We start from the raw sequence: 15606 nt of genomic DNA, 5'->3' as shown, positions 1-15606 counted from the left end.
AAATAATTGAAAAGTCAAGATAAAAAATCTATAATTTCTAAATATCCATAGAATTACAAAAATATGGGAACCAATACAAATTTTACGATTTCAAATGTCAAAGATTAACAGGATCAAAGATTTTTTTTGTGCGAGAAAAAATCAAATTAAAGATTCACCAAATTCTTGAATATCTGTCAAAATTAATTTTACTGTTTCACAAATTACATTGAGACTCATCAATTCATCTTCAATTTTTCAGTCTCTAAGAGTTATTCAATATCAAATTTTTATTATATAAAACATAACTAAAAACCCATAAATTCTAGAGTTGACATAACGTTCATAAATATGAAACACAATTTTGACATAAAATCTAAGAAAGACCATGTCCTCATTGGTAAATCTACTAGAATAATTAAAACTAAAATTAGGTTTGCACCTACATTCAATTTCCTTTTTTATTAAAAAAAAAACATTCTAGTCTTTTAGCAACATTTGAAAATCCTAATTAGACCTCTTGACCTAATTAGAAATTTGTTAAAAGTATAAGCCTTAATTAGAATTTTATTATTTCAGATGGATTTAATTGGGATTTTCCCTAAATTATACCACAACAATACAAAACAATAAATTTGAATAATGATACAAGAATATTAGTCACATCCACGTAAAAAAGTAATATTAATTAAAAATTACGTCAATATCTAAATTTAAAAAATGTTTTGCCTCTTGTAAACTTAAAAAAAAAAAAGATATGATTTCTTTAAACGGAATTTTAAAATTATTGTCCATAGGCTGCCCGTGAGTAATCTTTAAACGCAAATGCAAGGCATTTGTCATCCTGCAATCTACTTTAATAAGTTATTTCACCAAAGTTTTCTGTAACATACAAAAGAAAAATCTAACAAAAAGAAACTTGAAATTACTAAATTCTAAATAAAATATTTTTATAAAAATATGTTATCATTTGTAAGCTTAGTATTATGAGAACCTACTAAAGTGTTGCGTCCAAATCTAGTTCAAAAATATATTGTTATTTACAAATACAATATTATAAGAACTTATTAAAGTGTTACATCTAAACTTGATTTGAGGTTTAGTAATTTCAAATTTCTTTTTGTGAAATTCTATTGAAAACAAAAGCATGTTAAATTAATCACTAGCAGAAGTTATTACTATTCTCGATTATTAATATAATAGTTAGTTGACTAATTTGAGTAGATTAAGAAAATTAGTTAAGTTAGTTATTTGTAATAAATAAGTGTTATTTTTTCTAAAATATCCTAACTGACCAAGTGTATTAGTTACAACTACCGTTACTACGAAGACTCATGAAAAAATGGATAAATATAAGAGACAAAGCGAATTAAAGTTTTACATTTAGAACCAAAATAAAAGTAAAACCAGCTCTTATATTAAGAATGAAGGTTAGCATAATTTTACTATTTCAAAATAAAATGATGGGTATTATAATAATACAATGATCAGTGAACAAAATTTAGACACAAGTTGTTATAGTTTTTACATTAAGACAACCACAGCCCCTCGCTGGCCATTCTCACGGTCTGGAGTTGAATTTTTTTGTAGTCTTGTTCTGTTTAGACTTTTTTCTTGGAAGTTTTATTGTCTTCATAGAAATTGTGTCAGTTGTTTGAGTGTGCTAGTTTATTTATGGTCATATTTAATACTCCTCCGGTCCTTATTATAAGACCCAATTTAACTTTTTATTTGGTCCTAATTATAAGATCCAATCCATTGTCTCTCTTATATTTATGTATTTTTTCCAAGATAATCCTTTTAATAATGATAGTTTTAGCCAATGTACTTAATTAGCAAGGATATTTTAGGAATGACAACACTTATTTATTATAAATAACCAACTTAACTTACTTCCTTAATCTCCTCAAATAAGTCAATTGGGTCTTATAATTAGGACCGGAGGAGTAATTTCTAATCAACGTGATTTGAACATAAGATAGGCATACTCCTACGTTAAAACCCACTAAAAATGAAACTACAAACATGTCCATGATAACAAAATTAACAAAACAAAAAAGTTAGGATGGTTTAAAAGCATTAAAACTCCAAAAACCATTGCGTAAGAACTTATGTTAAGTATATTCAGTTCTAATTATAAGACCCCATTTATAGTCTATTAGGAAGTTTTATAAATAGGATCGGAGATAGTATTTATCAATTTTCAATTTGTTAATTGTGTATTTTTTCTTTTTGATTAAAGACTTCTTTTCTCTTTTAATTTGATAACTATACCTTACTTTCTAACAGAGCAAAATTGACACGTTCAAGTAAAAGAAAAAACCACATAAATATTAAATTAAAAATTAGGTACAGCTACTTGCAAAATAATTTTTCCTTAAAACTCATGTCCATGAATAAGACAAGAGTTTATGTCATACTTTTGACTATTGTGCTAACTAGCTCACATGGACAAAAATATCGTACTTTTATCATTTCTCCTTTTTTTCTTTCAAATGAATTATTTCAACCAAAACTTCAGATTTATTACATTAAATTAATCAAAATCAAAATATTTCATAGTAAAAACAACAGAAGAAATGAAGAAACAGATGGGGACGAAAAACCCCTTTTGAATTTATCCTAAACAAATATTTTTCACTAAATAAACTGTAACAATGTACTATTTCACTATTTACTAATTGGAGGTGAAAAAAAAGTAATTAAGAAAAAATGCAAGGTGACATAGGAAGAGTCATAATACTAAGGTGAAGAAGAACATGTGTAATAATGTAAATTTTAAAAACAAAAAAATGGGGTCATCATCATAATCATGTCCCCGTCAAAATTTCTAAAGTCTGAATCATGTGGGAGTGTAACTTGCAACTTGCTACTTACAAGTACTTGATTTTATTAATCGCCAACCACAATAATCTAATACACATGCTTATTCACGCGCCACTTATTCTTCTTCATTTGTGTCATTGTTATTTAATTTGTCTATATATAAAAAATTAGTAAAATTAGTTATTTACAATAAATATGTATTATTTTTTTAAAATATCTTTGTTAATAATGTGCATTAGAATGAAGACTTTTTAACATATGTCATTATCATGAGGACTATTTTGGAGAAAAATAAATAAACATACATGAGAGATAAAATAGATTCTGGTCTTATATTTATGACCAAATTTAATCTTTAACTGGTTTTTATATTTAGAATGGGAGGTAATGTATGCATAGATTTGAACTTATATTCTTCTCATTACGGGAGTAAGACTGCTTACTATATCAATCGACAAGTTATTGATAATTGTACAATTTATTTTTAGACTATATGAATTGTATAATTAAGAAAACATGTCTAGATTATTGCAAGGTTTAAGCACAAGTAAGAAATCAAATGAGAAAAAAAAAACGGGGATTGCAACGAAAGAACTATGTAGATACACTGAGTTGTAAATTAATTAATTAATGCTACGAGATTTTGATGGAAAAAGAATTAATTCCTCTGTGATATCAAAGCTATAAACTAATGATAAATCAAACACAGTTGATGGTAAATAGTCATCAAATAGAGACAGAATCATCGAAAACAAACAAATTAATGGGTGAAAAGAAACCAAGGTGAATTAATGGGGAAATTACGAAGCTTGAAACAAATTAGAAACGATATATAGAGAGTGCTAAGAGAGAGAACAAAACTGAAGAGAATTACTAATACTGATCATGATTTCATTGATTTGATTGACTTGTGTGAATTAATCTGTCCCTAAAAACAAAGAACAAGAAGGTTGATTTTAAGTTTTGTGAACGAATATAAATTATATTGAAAAAGTTAGGGTTTTAATTAAGATTCAACTTGATTCGAGTTAAAATTAGTTGATATTATTATTTTATCACATAATGAAGATTTCAATGTGCATCCTTTATTGTCATATCATTTATCATCCCACCTTATCTTTATCATCAGCTAGATACCTAATTTAATTATATTAAAAATAATTAATTAAATTAATTATTTTAAGAAAATATGTGTTAGTGTTTTCTAAAATGTCTCATGCATATAATTATTTGCATTGAAAATTACTTATTTGACCAAAAATTTCTTTATATGTACAATTAATTAAGAAAAAACGAATGAAGTTATTATATTTAATATCAAAGCAACTACTTAACTAATTCTTACATTTAAAAAAAAATAAAAAGTATCATTTTTTTTAGTTATGTTACAAAAAATAGTAAATTGGTTATATAATTTAATGACCGAATTTACAAATTTTATTACAGAAAAGACCATCACCATTAAATTACTTTGTTTTAGTAGTTAGAGGGGCAAAGAAAATATTATCTTTTTAATTAGAGAGGCAGGTACTAAAACCAGTAGCAAGAAATTGAGAAAGTATCAACATTTTAATGTTATTTGTACTAAAACCAGTAGCAAGAAATTGAGAAAGTATCAACATTTTAATGTTATTTGTGGGATTGAACCTCTGAAATTTTTAGGAGAATTTTCATGCCACTAAGTTATAATTGGATCAGTGTTAGAAAGTATCACTGATCATTGAATACTCATTGATTTATTTAAAAAAAGGTAAAAAGAGTAAAAGAGAATTTGAAGATAAAGGTTTGATTCGGGTGTTATATCTTGGCCATAGCAATTCTGGGAATCTACGTACTTGCGGTGGAAATTTCGAATTTGAAGATAGTGGGACTTATCATTGTTTTTCATTCATCTTTACCACGCTTCCCAGATTCTTATTTTGTTCTTCTTCATGATCAATATTATTTTCCAATGGACTTGACCATTCAATCCCCAAGGGAAAATTTAAAATTATTTTTTTTACAAGATTTTTAAATGAAAAAAAAATCCACTTCAGTATTGATATTGATTGATTTTGACCTTATATTCCTATCATATAAAATTTATAAGTCACACTATACACAAATCACAAATAACGTACGTGAGTGGTTTTAGATTCCATGCCAAAATTGTGAAATAAATTTTATTTTATTACTTTCAAATTTTGAGTTATTTTAGCTCTTAAAACAAAGAAAAACTGATATTTTAGATTTGAGTTAATATAATATTTGATCTATTAAATTTATTCTTATTTTGATTTTAGTCCTTCAAAAGACAAAATAGCTTAAGTTTTGTTTAGATTATATAGACTAATGTTTTAAATAAAATAAAACTTGATGGATCAAAATCAAAATGAGAGTAAATTTAAAAGACTAAAATTTGTATTAATCTTTTAAATTTCTTACAAATAAATTTTTCATCAGCTAGCTTATTACTTATGGAATGCAATACATAAGCACATCAACGACAAAGAATTTCTCTAAATTTTAATTTTATGCAAATACCATTTTTCACTTTGAATTATGCATGCATGGACAATTCTCCTAATTTTTAAATTATGAAAATTATAACTTACTTGAACCATCACATCTTCGTCCATATAAAATAGAAAATTTGTAGTAAAAGTTTTTAATACATTAAAATGCGAGTGAAAAATTAAACAACAACTTAATTAATATAAAGGATATCAACACAAATAATAATATAATTGACTAATTGGACTACTTAGATAAATAAAAATTACGAATGATTTAATTTTAATTTTGATAATTTAAATTTGAGCTGGCAAAAAAAGTTATCTTATATTATCAAGGGAAATTTCAATATTTCATGCAGTGTCAATTTCAAGTAGATTTCCAACAAAATTAACCATTTTACCTGATAATATATATCGCTGTCAGTCAGTAATCATATATTCTCCCTATACGAAGCTACAGAACAGGGTTCTCTGTCCTTATATTTTCAGGATATTATATAAAATTTATACAACACACAAATGCATCGATGTGAGGCTGTTAAAGATATTTATTTAATTATCTGAACAATTTATTAAAGAGGGACAAGGATCAGACACTTAGGTCAATTATATAAAACTATGAAATTGATGAAGATATTATACAAGAAAGAATAGCCCTTGTGGCATGCGTTGAAGAGAAAAATACGGAAAAACTGTAATAGAGTATCATAGGAAAAAAAACTACCAAAAAATCTTGATGATAAATGAAGAATTATCATTTTTTATGTTGAAACTGGTCATTACAAGGTTGTCATTAAAACTTTATAATAATTATATTTATTTTTTGAGATTTTATTGCAGTTCTCCTAAAAAATAATAGAAAATTATTTAAAATGATTTAGATATTTTAAAAAAAGTTTGGAAGTGCCATGGGAAATATGAATTAGATAAGCATTTGATCTCTTTAAAAGGGACAGAGAACAAAATGAATGAAGCACTGAAACAAGTTGTTAAACATGACTTTTTAATTAATGCTACTTCTTATCCTAAATATAAGTAAAATAGGATTTAGTTTCTAGTTTAATTTAAACTACCAACTATATTTTATATTTAGGACTGTATGTAGTAATATATTTAAAGATTTGAATATTGATAGAGTATACTGGCATTTTGTGATTCGTATAATTAACCTTACTTTGTTTTTGTTATATGTTAAAGATTAAAGTGCCATTTAATGTTATTTTTCAGTAATATTCAGTACTCTAATTTTATTTATAACATATACCACACTTTAATGTTATTTTTTTGACGCATCAAGTGCATCATCGTTATTTTTTTAGTTATATCTAAAATTTTAATCACATTTATAGTTTAGAATGCTAAATGTAATATGAATAAGATTAAGATATTAAAATACCAAAAGAAAATAACATCAAAAAATATTCAGTAAAATGTAAATAAGATTAGGGGTGATAAATAGAGTTGAAAAATAACAATAGGACCGCGGCTGCCCTCATGATCCATGCTGAATTCTAAAAGCTAACGCGGCGCGTGAGAAGGAGGCCCAGGATGTGGCGCGTAAAAGTGTTGGTTCCCTTACCGCAGAATCTTTGTTTCTCTTGACTGTGCGAGCGTGGACACACACGATAAAATCCACTTCCGATTATTATAACACACCATCCTTTCTATGTCGACTACTTAAAAAAAATAATAATAAAGTTTCGGTAAAAAAAAAAAAATAAAGAGAGAGAAAAAAAATCGGACTTAAAATAATAATATAACAATAAAAAAATCCTAATCCAAATAATAAATTAGAAGTCCCAAGTTGTTCGCTTTAAATTTAATACGCATTTCCTATTCAAGTATTATTCACACGCTCTTTGTCGTATATGATGATAAGAGTCTGGTCACTTCTCTTAACCTTAAGCCTTACCTTCCACACACTCACACATACTCCCTTTCTCTCTCTCTCTCTCTCTCTCTCATACGTCCTTTTCAGTGATAAATTAGCCAAAGGCAAAACGCTGCGGAAATCGCACTCTCTCTCTATCGAGCGGGAAACATTATTGGCATTGCCTCTTCTCTCTCTCATCTTTCTATCTGTTCTTTCTCTCTCATCGCCTCGTCGCTTCCATCCCTACTCTCCAGTCTCTCGCCATCGCCTTCCTTCCTTCCTTCCTTCCATGTCTCTACCTTCTGCTTCTTAATCTGCCTCTTCTTCTTGTTTTTCCTCCTCTGTCACTGATCATGGACGCTGCATTAGATGGATTCTCCATAAGGCAACATAGATCTTTTCTTTCTTTCTTTTTTTCTCTTCTTTGTTTCTTCTCTGCTTTACTTTTTCTATCACTATTACTGTGACTGTTGATTCTTCGTTAATTTTTTGTGATTTTGATTATCTATTGCAGGGACTATACCTCTAAGATGAGGTCCGTTGATATCTTCAAGTGCTGGCCCTTTAGTACCAATGATGTATCCAGAGAGGATGTGGAGTCCTGGCTTCCTCCCATGGTGGTTCCGAAGCCTCGGAGCTGCGGCGAAGAGGTCGAGGCTTCGAGATCCGATCGTGGCGATGATGAAAAGCCCTTGGATGAAGGAATTTCAAGAAGCGAAGGCGATCAGTTGGTGAAATCGGAGGAGAGGTTGGAGATGGTTTGCCCGGTTTGTCGAGTTTTCAACGCTGCTACTCTGACGGCAGTAAACGCGCACATCGATGGATGTCTTGCGCAGACTATGAGGGAGGAGAGGCGGCAGATGAAGTCGAAATCGAAGGCGCCGAAGAAACGGTCCATTGCTGAGATTTTTGAAGTCCAGGAGCAGGAGGAGCAGCCGAAGATTGAATCCGTTTTGAAATTCTGGCCTTTTCGTGAGAATCCTGATGAGGTGTCTATAACGGTCACTAAGTTCAAGTGGTGGTCTAGCAGGCTCGAGGCAATGAGATCCAACAAGGTTGATGGTGAAATTTCCGGAAATGACGCCGAATGTGTGAAATCGGGAACGTCAGTTGCTGCGGAGGAGGAAAAATTGGAGATGGTTTGTCCTGTTTGCCGGGATTTCAACGCCGCAACGGTGACGGCGGTGAATGCTCACATCGACAGTTGTCTTGCGCAGGCGATGAGGGATGAACGCCGGCAGATGAAGATGAATTTTAAGGTGAAACCGAAGGCTCCGAAAAAGCGGTCCATTGCTGAGATCCTAACGGTGGCACCTCCGATCAAAGCGACGGATACTGAGGTACTTGAAGTCTACAAAGAAGGTAAGGATGAAGAGGAGAATAAAAAAGAACATAAAAATGATGGTGGTGGTGGTGATTCAAGTGGGGTTGGCGCCGTATTTTCAACAGTCAAGGGCAAAAAAAGTACAAACAAGAGGAAAAAAAGAAGAATGAAGAAGCCAAAGAAGAAAAGCATGGAGGAAAATTATAGGGTTGAATCAGTGAACAATGGGAAGACGAAGATGATGAAAAAGAAAAAGAAGAAAAAGAATGAGTTCTCTGCAAAGAAGGTATGCAATTTATGTCATAAAATATGGTTAATCTTTCACATGTCCAGACTAGTTCCATGGTTTTTAGCTGTTTCATGAGAACGACAGATAGAATTCATGATTTATTTTCCATAAAATGTTACTAAACTCTGTAGTCTTGTGGGGATTTAGTTGCTTCTATCATGGGATGATAGCTTTCCTAGCTTCACATGTTGATTTTTCTGCATAAAATTACCGCTGAAAAAGCTGGTTAGAGAGACAATTACATATTTGTGAACGAAACTGGTTTTCGTTAGTATTTGTATGATGTAGACCCCGTTGCAGCAAAAGTTAGAAGAGCAGAAAATATTAAGGTAAAGAAATCGAGAGGGACTACAGTAGTGTTGCTCCAGGGGGAGCTGTGTGGTTGGTGCTTAGTACAGGTGTCCTAAAGGGGCCACTTATGGTTGACGAAGAGCTGGGATAATGGTGTGCGGTTCTTGTGTCCTCGCCCTATTGGCTACTGAAATGGGGGGAATCTTCATGGACCATGGGTAATGAACATATTCTCATATCGTCTTTTGTATGACTAACATTTCTGATAAGAAGATTGGTGAAATGTAAACGTCTGAGGTAGAAGACCTAGTTTTTTACTAGTGAAGAATTAAGTGAAGGTTCCGAATCGGGGAGATTGTCTAATTACAATGATGATTGGATTTGTTAAGTGACACATTTGAAGTTCAAGTGGTGAGTCAAATTGCTGAATGCTTGGAAACGTAATGGATATGGATTTATATCGACCGTTATCGCATGGGAATTAGCCTCTCAAGTGCCTTTGTGCTTTACTCATTGGGACTTGCGTGTCATTAGTGAAGCGAGTGGCAGAGGCAACCTGTATCTTACAATGATTTGGCAAATATTATATGTGCCGAAGGGAAGTGAAATGAATGGCCCCTTTAGTCTGATTTCATTCTGAAATATGTGTCGGTCATGTTGGCTTTGGTTCGCATTATCTGCTGGTGAAGTTCCAACCTATGATTTTGTAGGACTTCGTTTTGAGTAGTTGAGGAACCATTATAGTAGGTAAACTTCGTTAATTCGTGCAGTTATTTATTGAGAATCACTCCTCATGCCTTTAGTCAAAATTCAAGCGAATTATTCCATGAAGGAAAAAGTCAAGTGATGAATTTATTTCTGAGATGCAATCAGAGTAAGTGTCCCTTAGATACAAAAAAATAGTTAAAAGAGTATATTGTTTGGGGAAAGAGAAGACTAAAATTTATCGTCTATAATTTATGTCTGGTTGTGCTGGCTGAATTAATTTGGCAGTGGAAGCTGTTATATTTGTAACCCTAAGAGTTAATCACGGTCACATTATGATGATTTAGGATGATTTTACTGCAAAGTGTTTCCCTAGATATTAGGAAACTAATTGACTAAAAATGCTTTCAATGACATTTCAAATAATTGGGCTGTACAACTTCACTGTATACGAATGACTGCCATCTGTATAGTATATGGCTTTTAAAATCTTAACAATTTTAGACTAATTACTCTCAGTATTTGTTATTATGTTATTTTTGAACAGCTACTACTCTGATTGTGCGGACTAGATGTTTCAACATTCCGCTCAGTATTTTTTTTTTTTGGAAATAGAGTAGTTTTATGTTACATAATGTTTGTTGTGTCTTATCCCCCTCGTTATATCATAGAGACACTGAATAGGGCATCCTTTATGAACAATCGATTTGGCTGTAGTGTTCTAAACTTGTAGCTATACGGGTTTTTCTACCATATTCAATTTAGAATGTAATTTATGGTGAGAAAGTTTCTCGTGCCTTTGAATGATTATTTAGTGCCAAAAATTGGCTGATTAGATTTTAAGGTTTTCTTTTTTTTGGGTTGGGGGGCTGAATATTTTGTTCTTCTAAATCCTTTAATGATCCTGGCTTCCATTTTCTGCCTGTTAGATGTTATAATAATATTTATACAATACCATATGAACTAATTAATGTGAGCTTATAATTATCAGCGATTATTTTTTTTTTTAATGATATGTTCGGTTCTATTTATAAGTATTCAGTGCATTTTGATAATGATGATTTTCTTATGTCAGTTGAACTTAACTTCCCTTATTGCTTTAACAATGCATGGTGGATAGTCCTTTCTCTTATTATTACTACTACTATTTTTTTTTTGGTATATCCCTTTTTATATTTTAATCATATAAAGTCAACCTAATATTTTGCAGTTTTTTAAAATTATTATAAAGGCAAAGCATTTAAGCATTTACGTCACAAAACTCAAGATTAAATTAATGTTGCATTACATGAGAGCATGGTATAGTTGATCTTGTTGGTAATACATTGCCATGAAACTTTGACAGTTCTCATATCTGTGTTTTAATTTTAAAAAAAACTAAAGTTGGTGGGAGAAACTTATTATTATTATTGTTAATTTTTTTTTTTGGTTAGGGGAATCTTTAAGTTAGATAACGGTCATTCCTAAGAGTTTTCCCCTATTGTGAGTTAATTTTCCAATTTTGAAGATAATTACTAAATTAAAAATTCAATTGGATTTGAAGTGAATTTTTCATTGAAAATGTCACCATAAGTGTTTTGAATTTTTGTGTCTCCTATAGTGTTTGGAAAATAAATTATTTTTCTTAACTATCAAAGATAATAATATGTATAGTATAATCAGTTGCCCCAGAAATTGACTATAATGCCATTTAAAAATATCTCCGCTTTATCATATATGTAATCTCTGAGTGCAACTAAGAACATAATGGCTGCTGTACTTTTACAACAAACTTTTTGATGAGGGAAGCCATGAGACAGAAGGACTATTGTTTTTTAAGAATGCAATCTTTCATGCCAAATTACCATCTATGAAGGCATGCGATTTTTTGCATGATGGCTATCCACATTTTCAGTTTCTATAATTATGTTTTATCTTTTTTTGGTTCACTGGAGATCAATGGAATATAGACTTAATATGGTTTAAAAGCCTTGCAGACCAAAACAGTTTTTGTTATGCTCCATGATTTAATAATGTGGCAAAGAATATTGCCTGGCAATGTCATGTTCTTGTCAGTAAGGACTGGAAGGATGATAGAAGTTTCTTCATGATTCTCTCTATTGACAGTTTGTAAAACATATCTTGACTAAACTATGCAGATGAAATGTTTTGTTATTGAGCTTATCTATTGCCATTATTTCATTCCTTAGATTTGCTCCGCAGTAACTTCAAGCGGGTATCTGAATTATATATTTTTCAGTGTTCATCTCATTCTCTGAACAGTGGACATTTCTGTATGGTTTTAATTTTCTCTTTGATATTATTTATGTAGCCGAAAATCACTATGAATTGAAATTGATTTAAAAGCTTTCAGTGCTATTTGGTTTCTGTTCTGGTAGGCTTGGGACCAGAGACTCTTTTTTTTTTATTTATTTATATTTTTAACACAAGTGTTTTTAAATGGTTAAAAGCTTAGTCAACTTGTTGGGATTGAATTCTGTTGACTTTGTCTTTCTCAGGAAGTTGCTTATAAGCGCAAGGTGCAAACTCCAGTTAGTAATCCCAGAAAACTGAGAAGTACAGTTGATAATGAAAGGGTTGCGCTTGATGAAATTGATGCTTCTACTTATAAAAAGATATCAAGTTTGAAGCCCTCATCTGTAGAAAAGAAGCAAAAAGTTAAAGGCTCCAACTCAGTTGGAAAGCAACAAAAGGAAGTGCCTCCTGTTTGTGGCATTCTTAAGAATCAAATGAAAAATATTTCGGAAAGGATGTCAAACGTTTGTGATCAACAAGATGGTACTGAAGATAGTGATTGTGACACTCAATTTATAACATCGGATAGGCATGTGAAATTGTCGGGTAAAGATGACATACTTGGTCACTCATCTGACGAAACCATGTTCAGTGTATCTTCAGATGTGCCAGTTACAGCATCGGGTAAGCTGTCCTCTGGAAGTGAAGAAGCTGCTCTTTTGGAGGTAAACAGAAGTGATGAGCACACTTCCACTGATATAAACAAGAAAAAAGAGGTTTGTCCTATAGCTGAAGATGAAAAGTTTTCTACTACTCCTGAAGAAGTTTCTGGACAATGCCTTTTGAAGCCATGTGCAAATCAAGAGAAGTCAAAGCATCTAGTAGGGAAGTGTGAACCATTGACAAAGGTTGCGCTTCATGATAGCAAAAATCCACACCTGTTTGATGGAGGCAACATGACTACAGTTCCTTATTCTCCATATGCTGGAACTACTAGAACTCCTGCTTTACAACCAGGGAAGATTTGCAGTCTAGATACTCAAACGTGTGACTTTGAAGCCCTCAGTTCCTCTGTTAAGTTTGCCAATCATGGGAATGATCCAACCCATCAGCTTTCTACGGTAAACTCAAATGCAAGTACAAGGACCTTTATGGAGCCTTCATCATCTTATCCTGCTTCAGTTAATGAAGCTAATGAAAGACCTCAGCTTCCACCACAGTTTTACAGAGAGTATGATAGTAATGGGCAAGCTTTGGGTGCCAAACCATTGTCTCACATCTTTTTAACAGGTATGGTAGATAACTCATTCTCCCATCCTAGCTCGGGGAAAGTAACTGTAAGAAGTAACTGCTTGGATGAGAGCATTTTTGGTTTGCCACTCAATTCACACGGTGAATTAATTAATTTCAGTTTGAGTGGAAAAGTTGGGATGAATCAGCCGCAGACTTTCAGTACATCAAGAGTTTCTTGCGGTGGCATACCTGTTAATAATATTGTCAGCCGTTGTGGGCAAGAGTATTTAAGCATTAATGAGAGGGATTTTGTTCAGGAAACACGAAAAAAAGACTGTGAGGAACCATTTCCACATTATCCAGCCAGACTAGGCGTTACTGAATTACAAAGTATGGAGGGGGCAGATATTCACCGGCCTAATTCTGATAGTAGTTCCACTTCCAATCATTTTTCCTACTCATTTCATTCAGAGTTGAACCTAACGAGAAACTCGTTCATTGAGCAGAATCAACACAAGCAGGTTCAAAAGCAGAAGGGAAATCACATGATTTATGTAGAGGAAAGTTCAGATCCTGTTTCGCTTAGTTCCAGCCAGCCAACAATGCGATTGATGGGTAAAGATGTTCCGATAACTAGAAGCAGCCCTGAGATGAAACAGTTTGCAGAAGATGCTTGGACTGATGAGGTTTCCGGAAGGAGGCATTGCTCAAAAGATGTAGCCTTAGAAAATTCTTTCATGGAGACGTGTTCTAAGCAGAGTTTTGTTTCTGGTTCATCATCACATGTATCAACTGAGAATATCTTGCAGTCAGTGAAAATCTGCGAGAATCAGGCATTACTAAGTAATAGGGGAGCTCAAAATGGAAGCCTTGGAGTCAGTAGAAATGCTAGCTCATGTTTGCTTCCATTTACTCCACCTCCTACATCATGTGGGGTATACAATAGAGCAGCTCATGACTTGCCAAGACAGTTTATTTCTGGAGCTAAACCTCTAGGGCACATTCCTCGGTCAGCGGGGGTAACTAATCCTTGCAATTTTGCACAACCAGTCTTTGGATTTCCCTTATCGAATTCAAGTGATGAAGAACATCCTCAAGCATCTTGGTTTCAGAGATCCTATAGAAGTTTGCCCCCGTGGTTGTTAAACTCGGCTCATGAAAGGCCACCTGAAACATCTCAGCAATTTTCTGGCCCGAGTTGTAGAAGTTCTCCTCACAATAAATGGGGAGGGCACTTTACTACACCTTATGCGAATCATTCAGCTGTAGTATATCCTCCGAATCCTTCAACTTCTCACGGTCAAATGAAGACCTCACTTTGTCCAACTTCAATTGTTCAACCTCCACCCGATCCAGTTACATCTGTTACTAAACCATCCTTTAATATAAATAGTGGTCATAGAAGCATAATTAATTTTGCTGACAGAGTGAAGTTCGATGACATGACTATTGAAGAACATCAATGCAAAAATACCAGGAAGAGGCCTGCGGCTAATTTTGATGATTCCACAACAGCTTTCATGTTACCTAACATAGAAGTGCAAGAAAATTTGAGTTGTATGGCCGATCGAAATGCCGAAATACAACGGAACACAAGGTTGGTTGAACTTGATCCGCGTGGGGATAGTGGAAGAAAATGCTGTCGCCAGAATGAGGCTATAGGTATACATCCTAAAAGCTATCCAGGCGTTGAATCTGTTAAACCGGTTGGTATGATATCTTCAGGTCCTGTCAGACTAAGCCCAGGAGCTAAGCATATCTTAAAACCCTCACAAAATATGGAGGAGGATAACTCAAAGCTGACCCATTCTTCCTTTCCCATTGCTGCAACTACTGACCGTGGTAGGGATCTAGAAATTCAGAGAAAATTGACGAAAGTATACAGAATGTAGAGACAGGTCATATCATTTTATGATATCATATCAATATTTTTTGTATTCATATTTATAATATCCGCTTGTTATGAGCATAACAGAATAGTCCACGTACAACTATTGCCAGGTTGCTTGAACAGGTGGGAATTTTGATATAATACCGCCCAGTCTTTTTGAGCGTTCAGCTGTAAATTTGTGAAAGTTTTATGGCTACTTCAGAATTTTATCACCAAAGACGTTGGTTGATGATGATGCTATATATTGACAATGTCTCATTTGGATCACAGGTATTCTTACACTTGGCATCTGTAAAATGACATGTCCATCTGTTAAATTACATGGAAATGATGGTCTCCTGGCCTATCTTACCAACCGAGCATCCAGAGAAATCACAAAAGAGCTAGGAAAATACTACATTGCATGTAGATAAAGCATAGGAAGAACTAACATAGTAGTTCATTCCATAGATTTAAACATTTATT

At 32.6% G+C, this 15606-nt stretch overlaps 1 protein-coding gene across 1 annotated transcript; it reads left to right on the top strand.

Annotated features, from left to right (window-relative positions):
• The first annotated feature begins 7331 nt into the window (after positions 1-7331).
• On the top strand, positions 7332-15408 carry LOC114718954 (uncharacterized). Its single transcript, XM_028904405.1, has 3 exons — positions 7332-7558; positions 7688-8783; positions 12281-15408. The coding sequence occupies exons 1-3, from the start codon at positions 7527-7529 to the stop codon at positions 15140-15142; spliced, it is 3990 nt and encodes a 1329-aa protein (XP_028760238.1). The 5' UTR covers positions 7332-7526; the 3' UTR covers positions 15143-15408.
• Positions 15409-15606: the final 198 nt, after the last annotated feature.

The sequence above is a fragment of the Neltuma alba genome, unplaced genomic scaffold, assembly GCF_004799145.2.
Source record: "Neltuma alba isolate B1F8T4 unplaced genomic scaffold, ASM479914v2 tig00011881_pilon, whole genome shotgun sequence".
Taxonomy (NCBI): domain Eukaryota; kingdom Viridiplantae; phylum Streptophyta; class Magnoliopsida; order Fabales; family Fabaceae; genus Neltuma; species Neltuma alba.
Note: the sequence above shows the minus strand (reverse complement) of the source record. Positions and strands in the feature narration are given on the sequence as shown.

Excerpts from the sequence above, each read along its gene's own strand:
- LOC114718954 (XM_028904405.1), top strand. The coding sequence starts at position 7,527 with ATGGACGCTGCATTAGATGGATTCTCCATAAG. Across the intron at positions 7,559-7,687 it reads TTAGATGGATTCTCCATAAG|GGACTATACCTCTAAGATGA; the intron begins GCAACATAGATC and ends TATCTATTGCAG. Across the intron at positions 8,784-12,280 it reads ATGAGTTCTCTGCAAAGAAG|GAAGTTGCTTATAAGCGCAA; the intron begins GTATGCAATTTA and ends TGTCTTTCTCAG.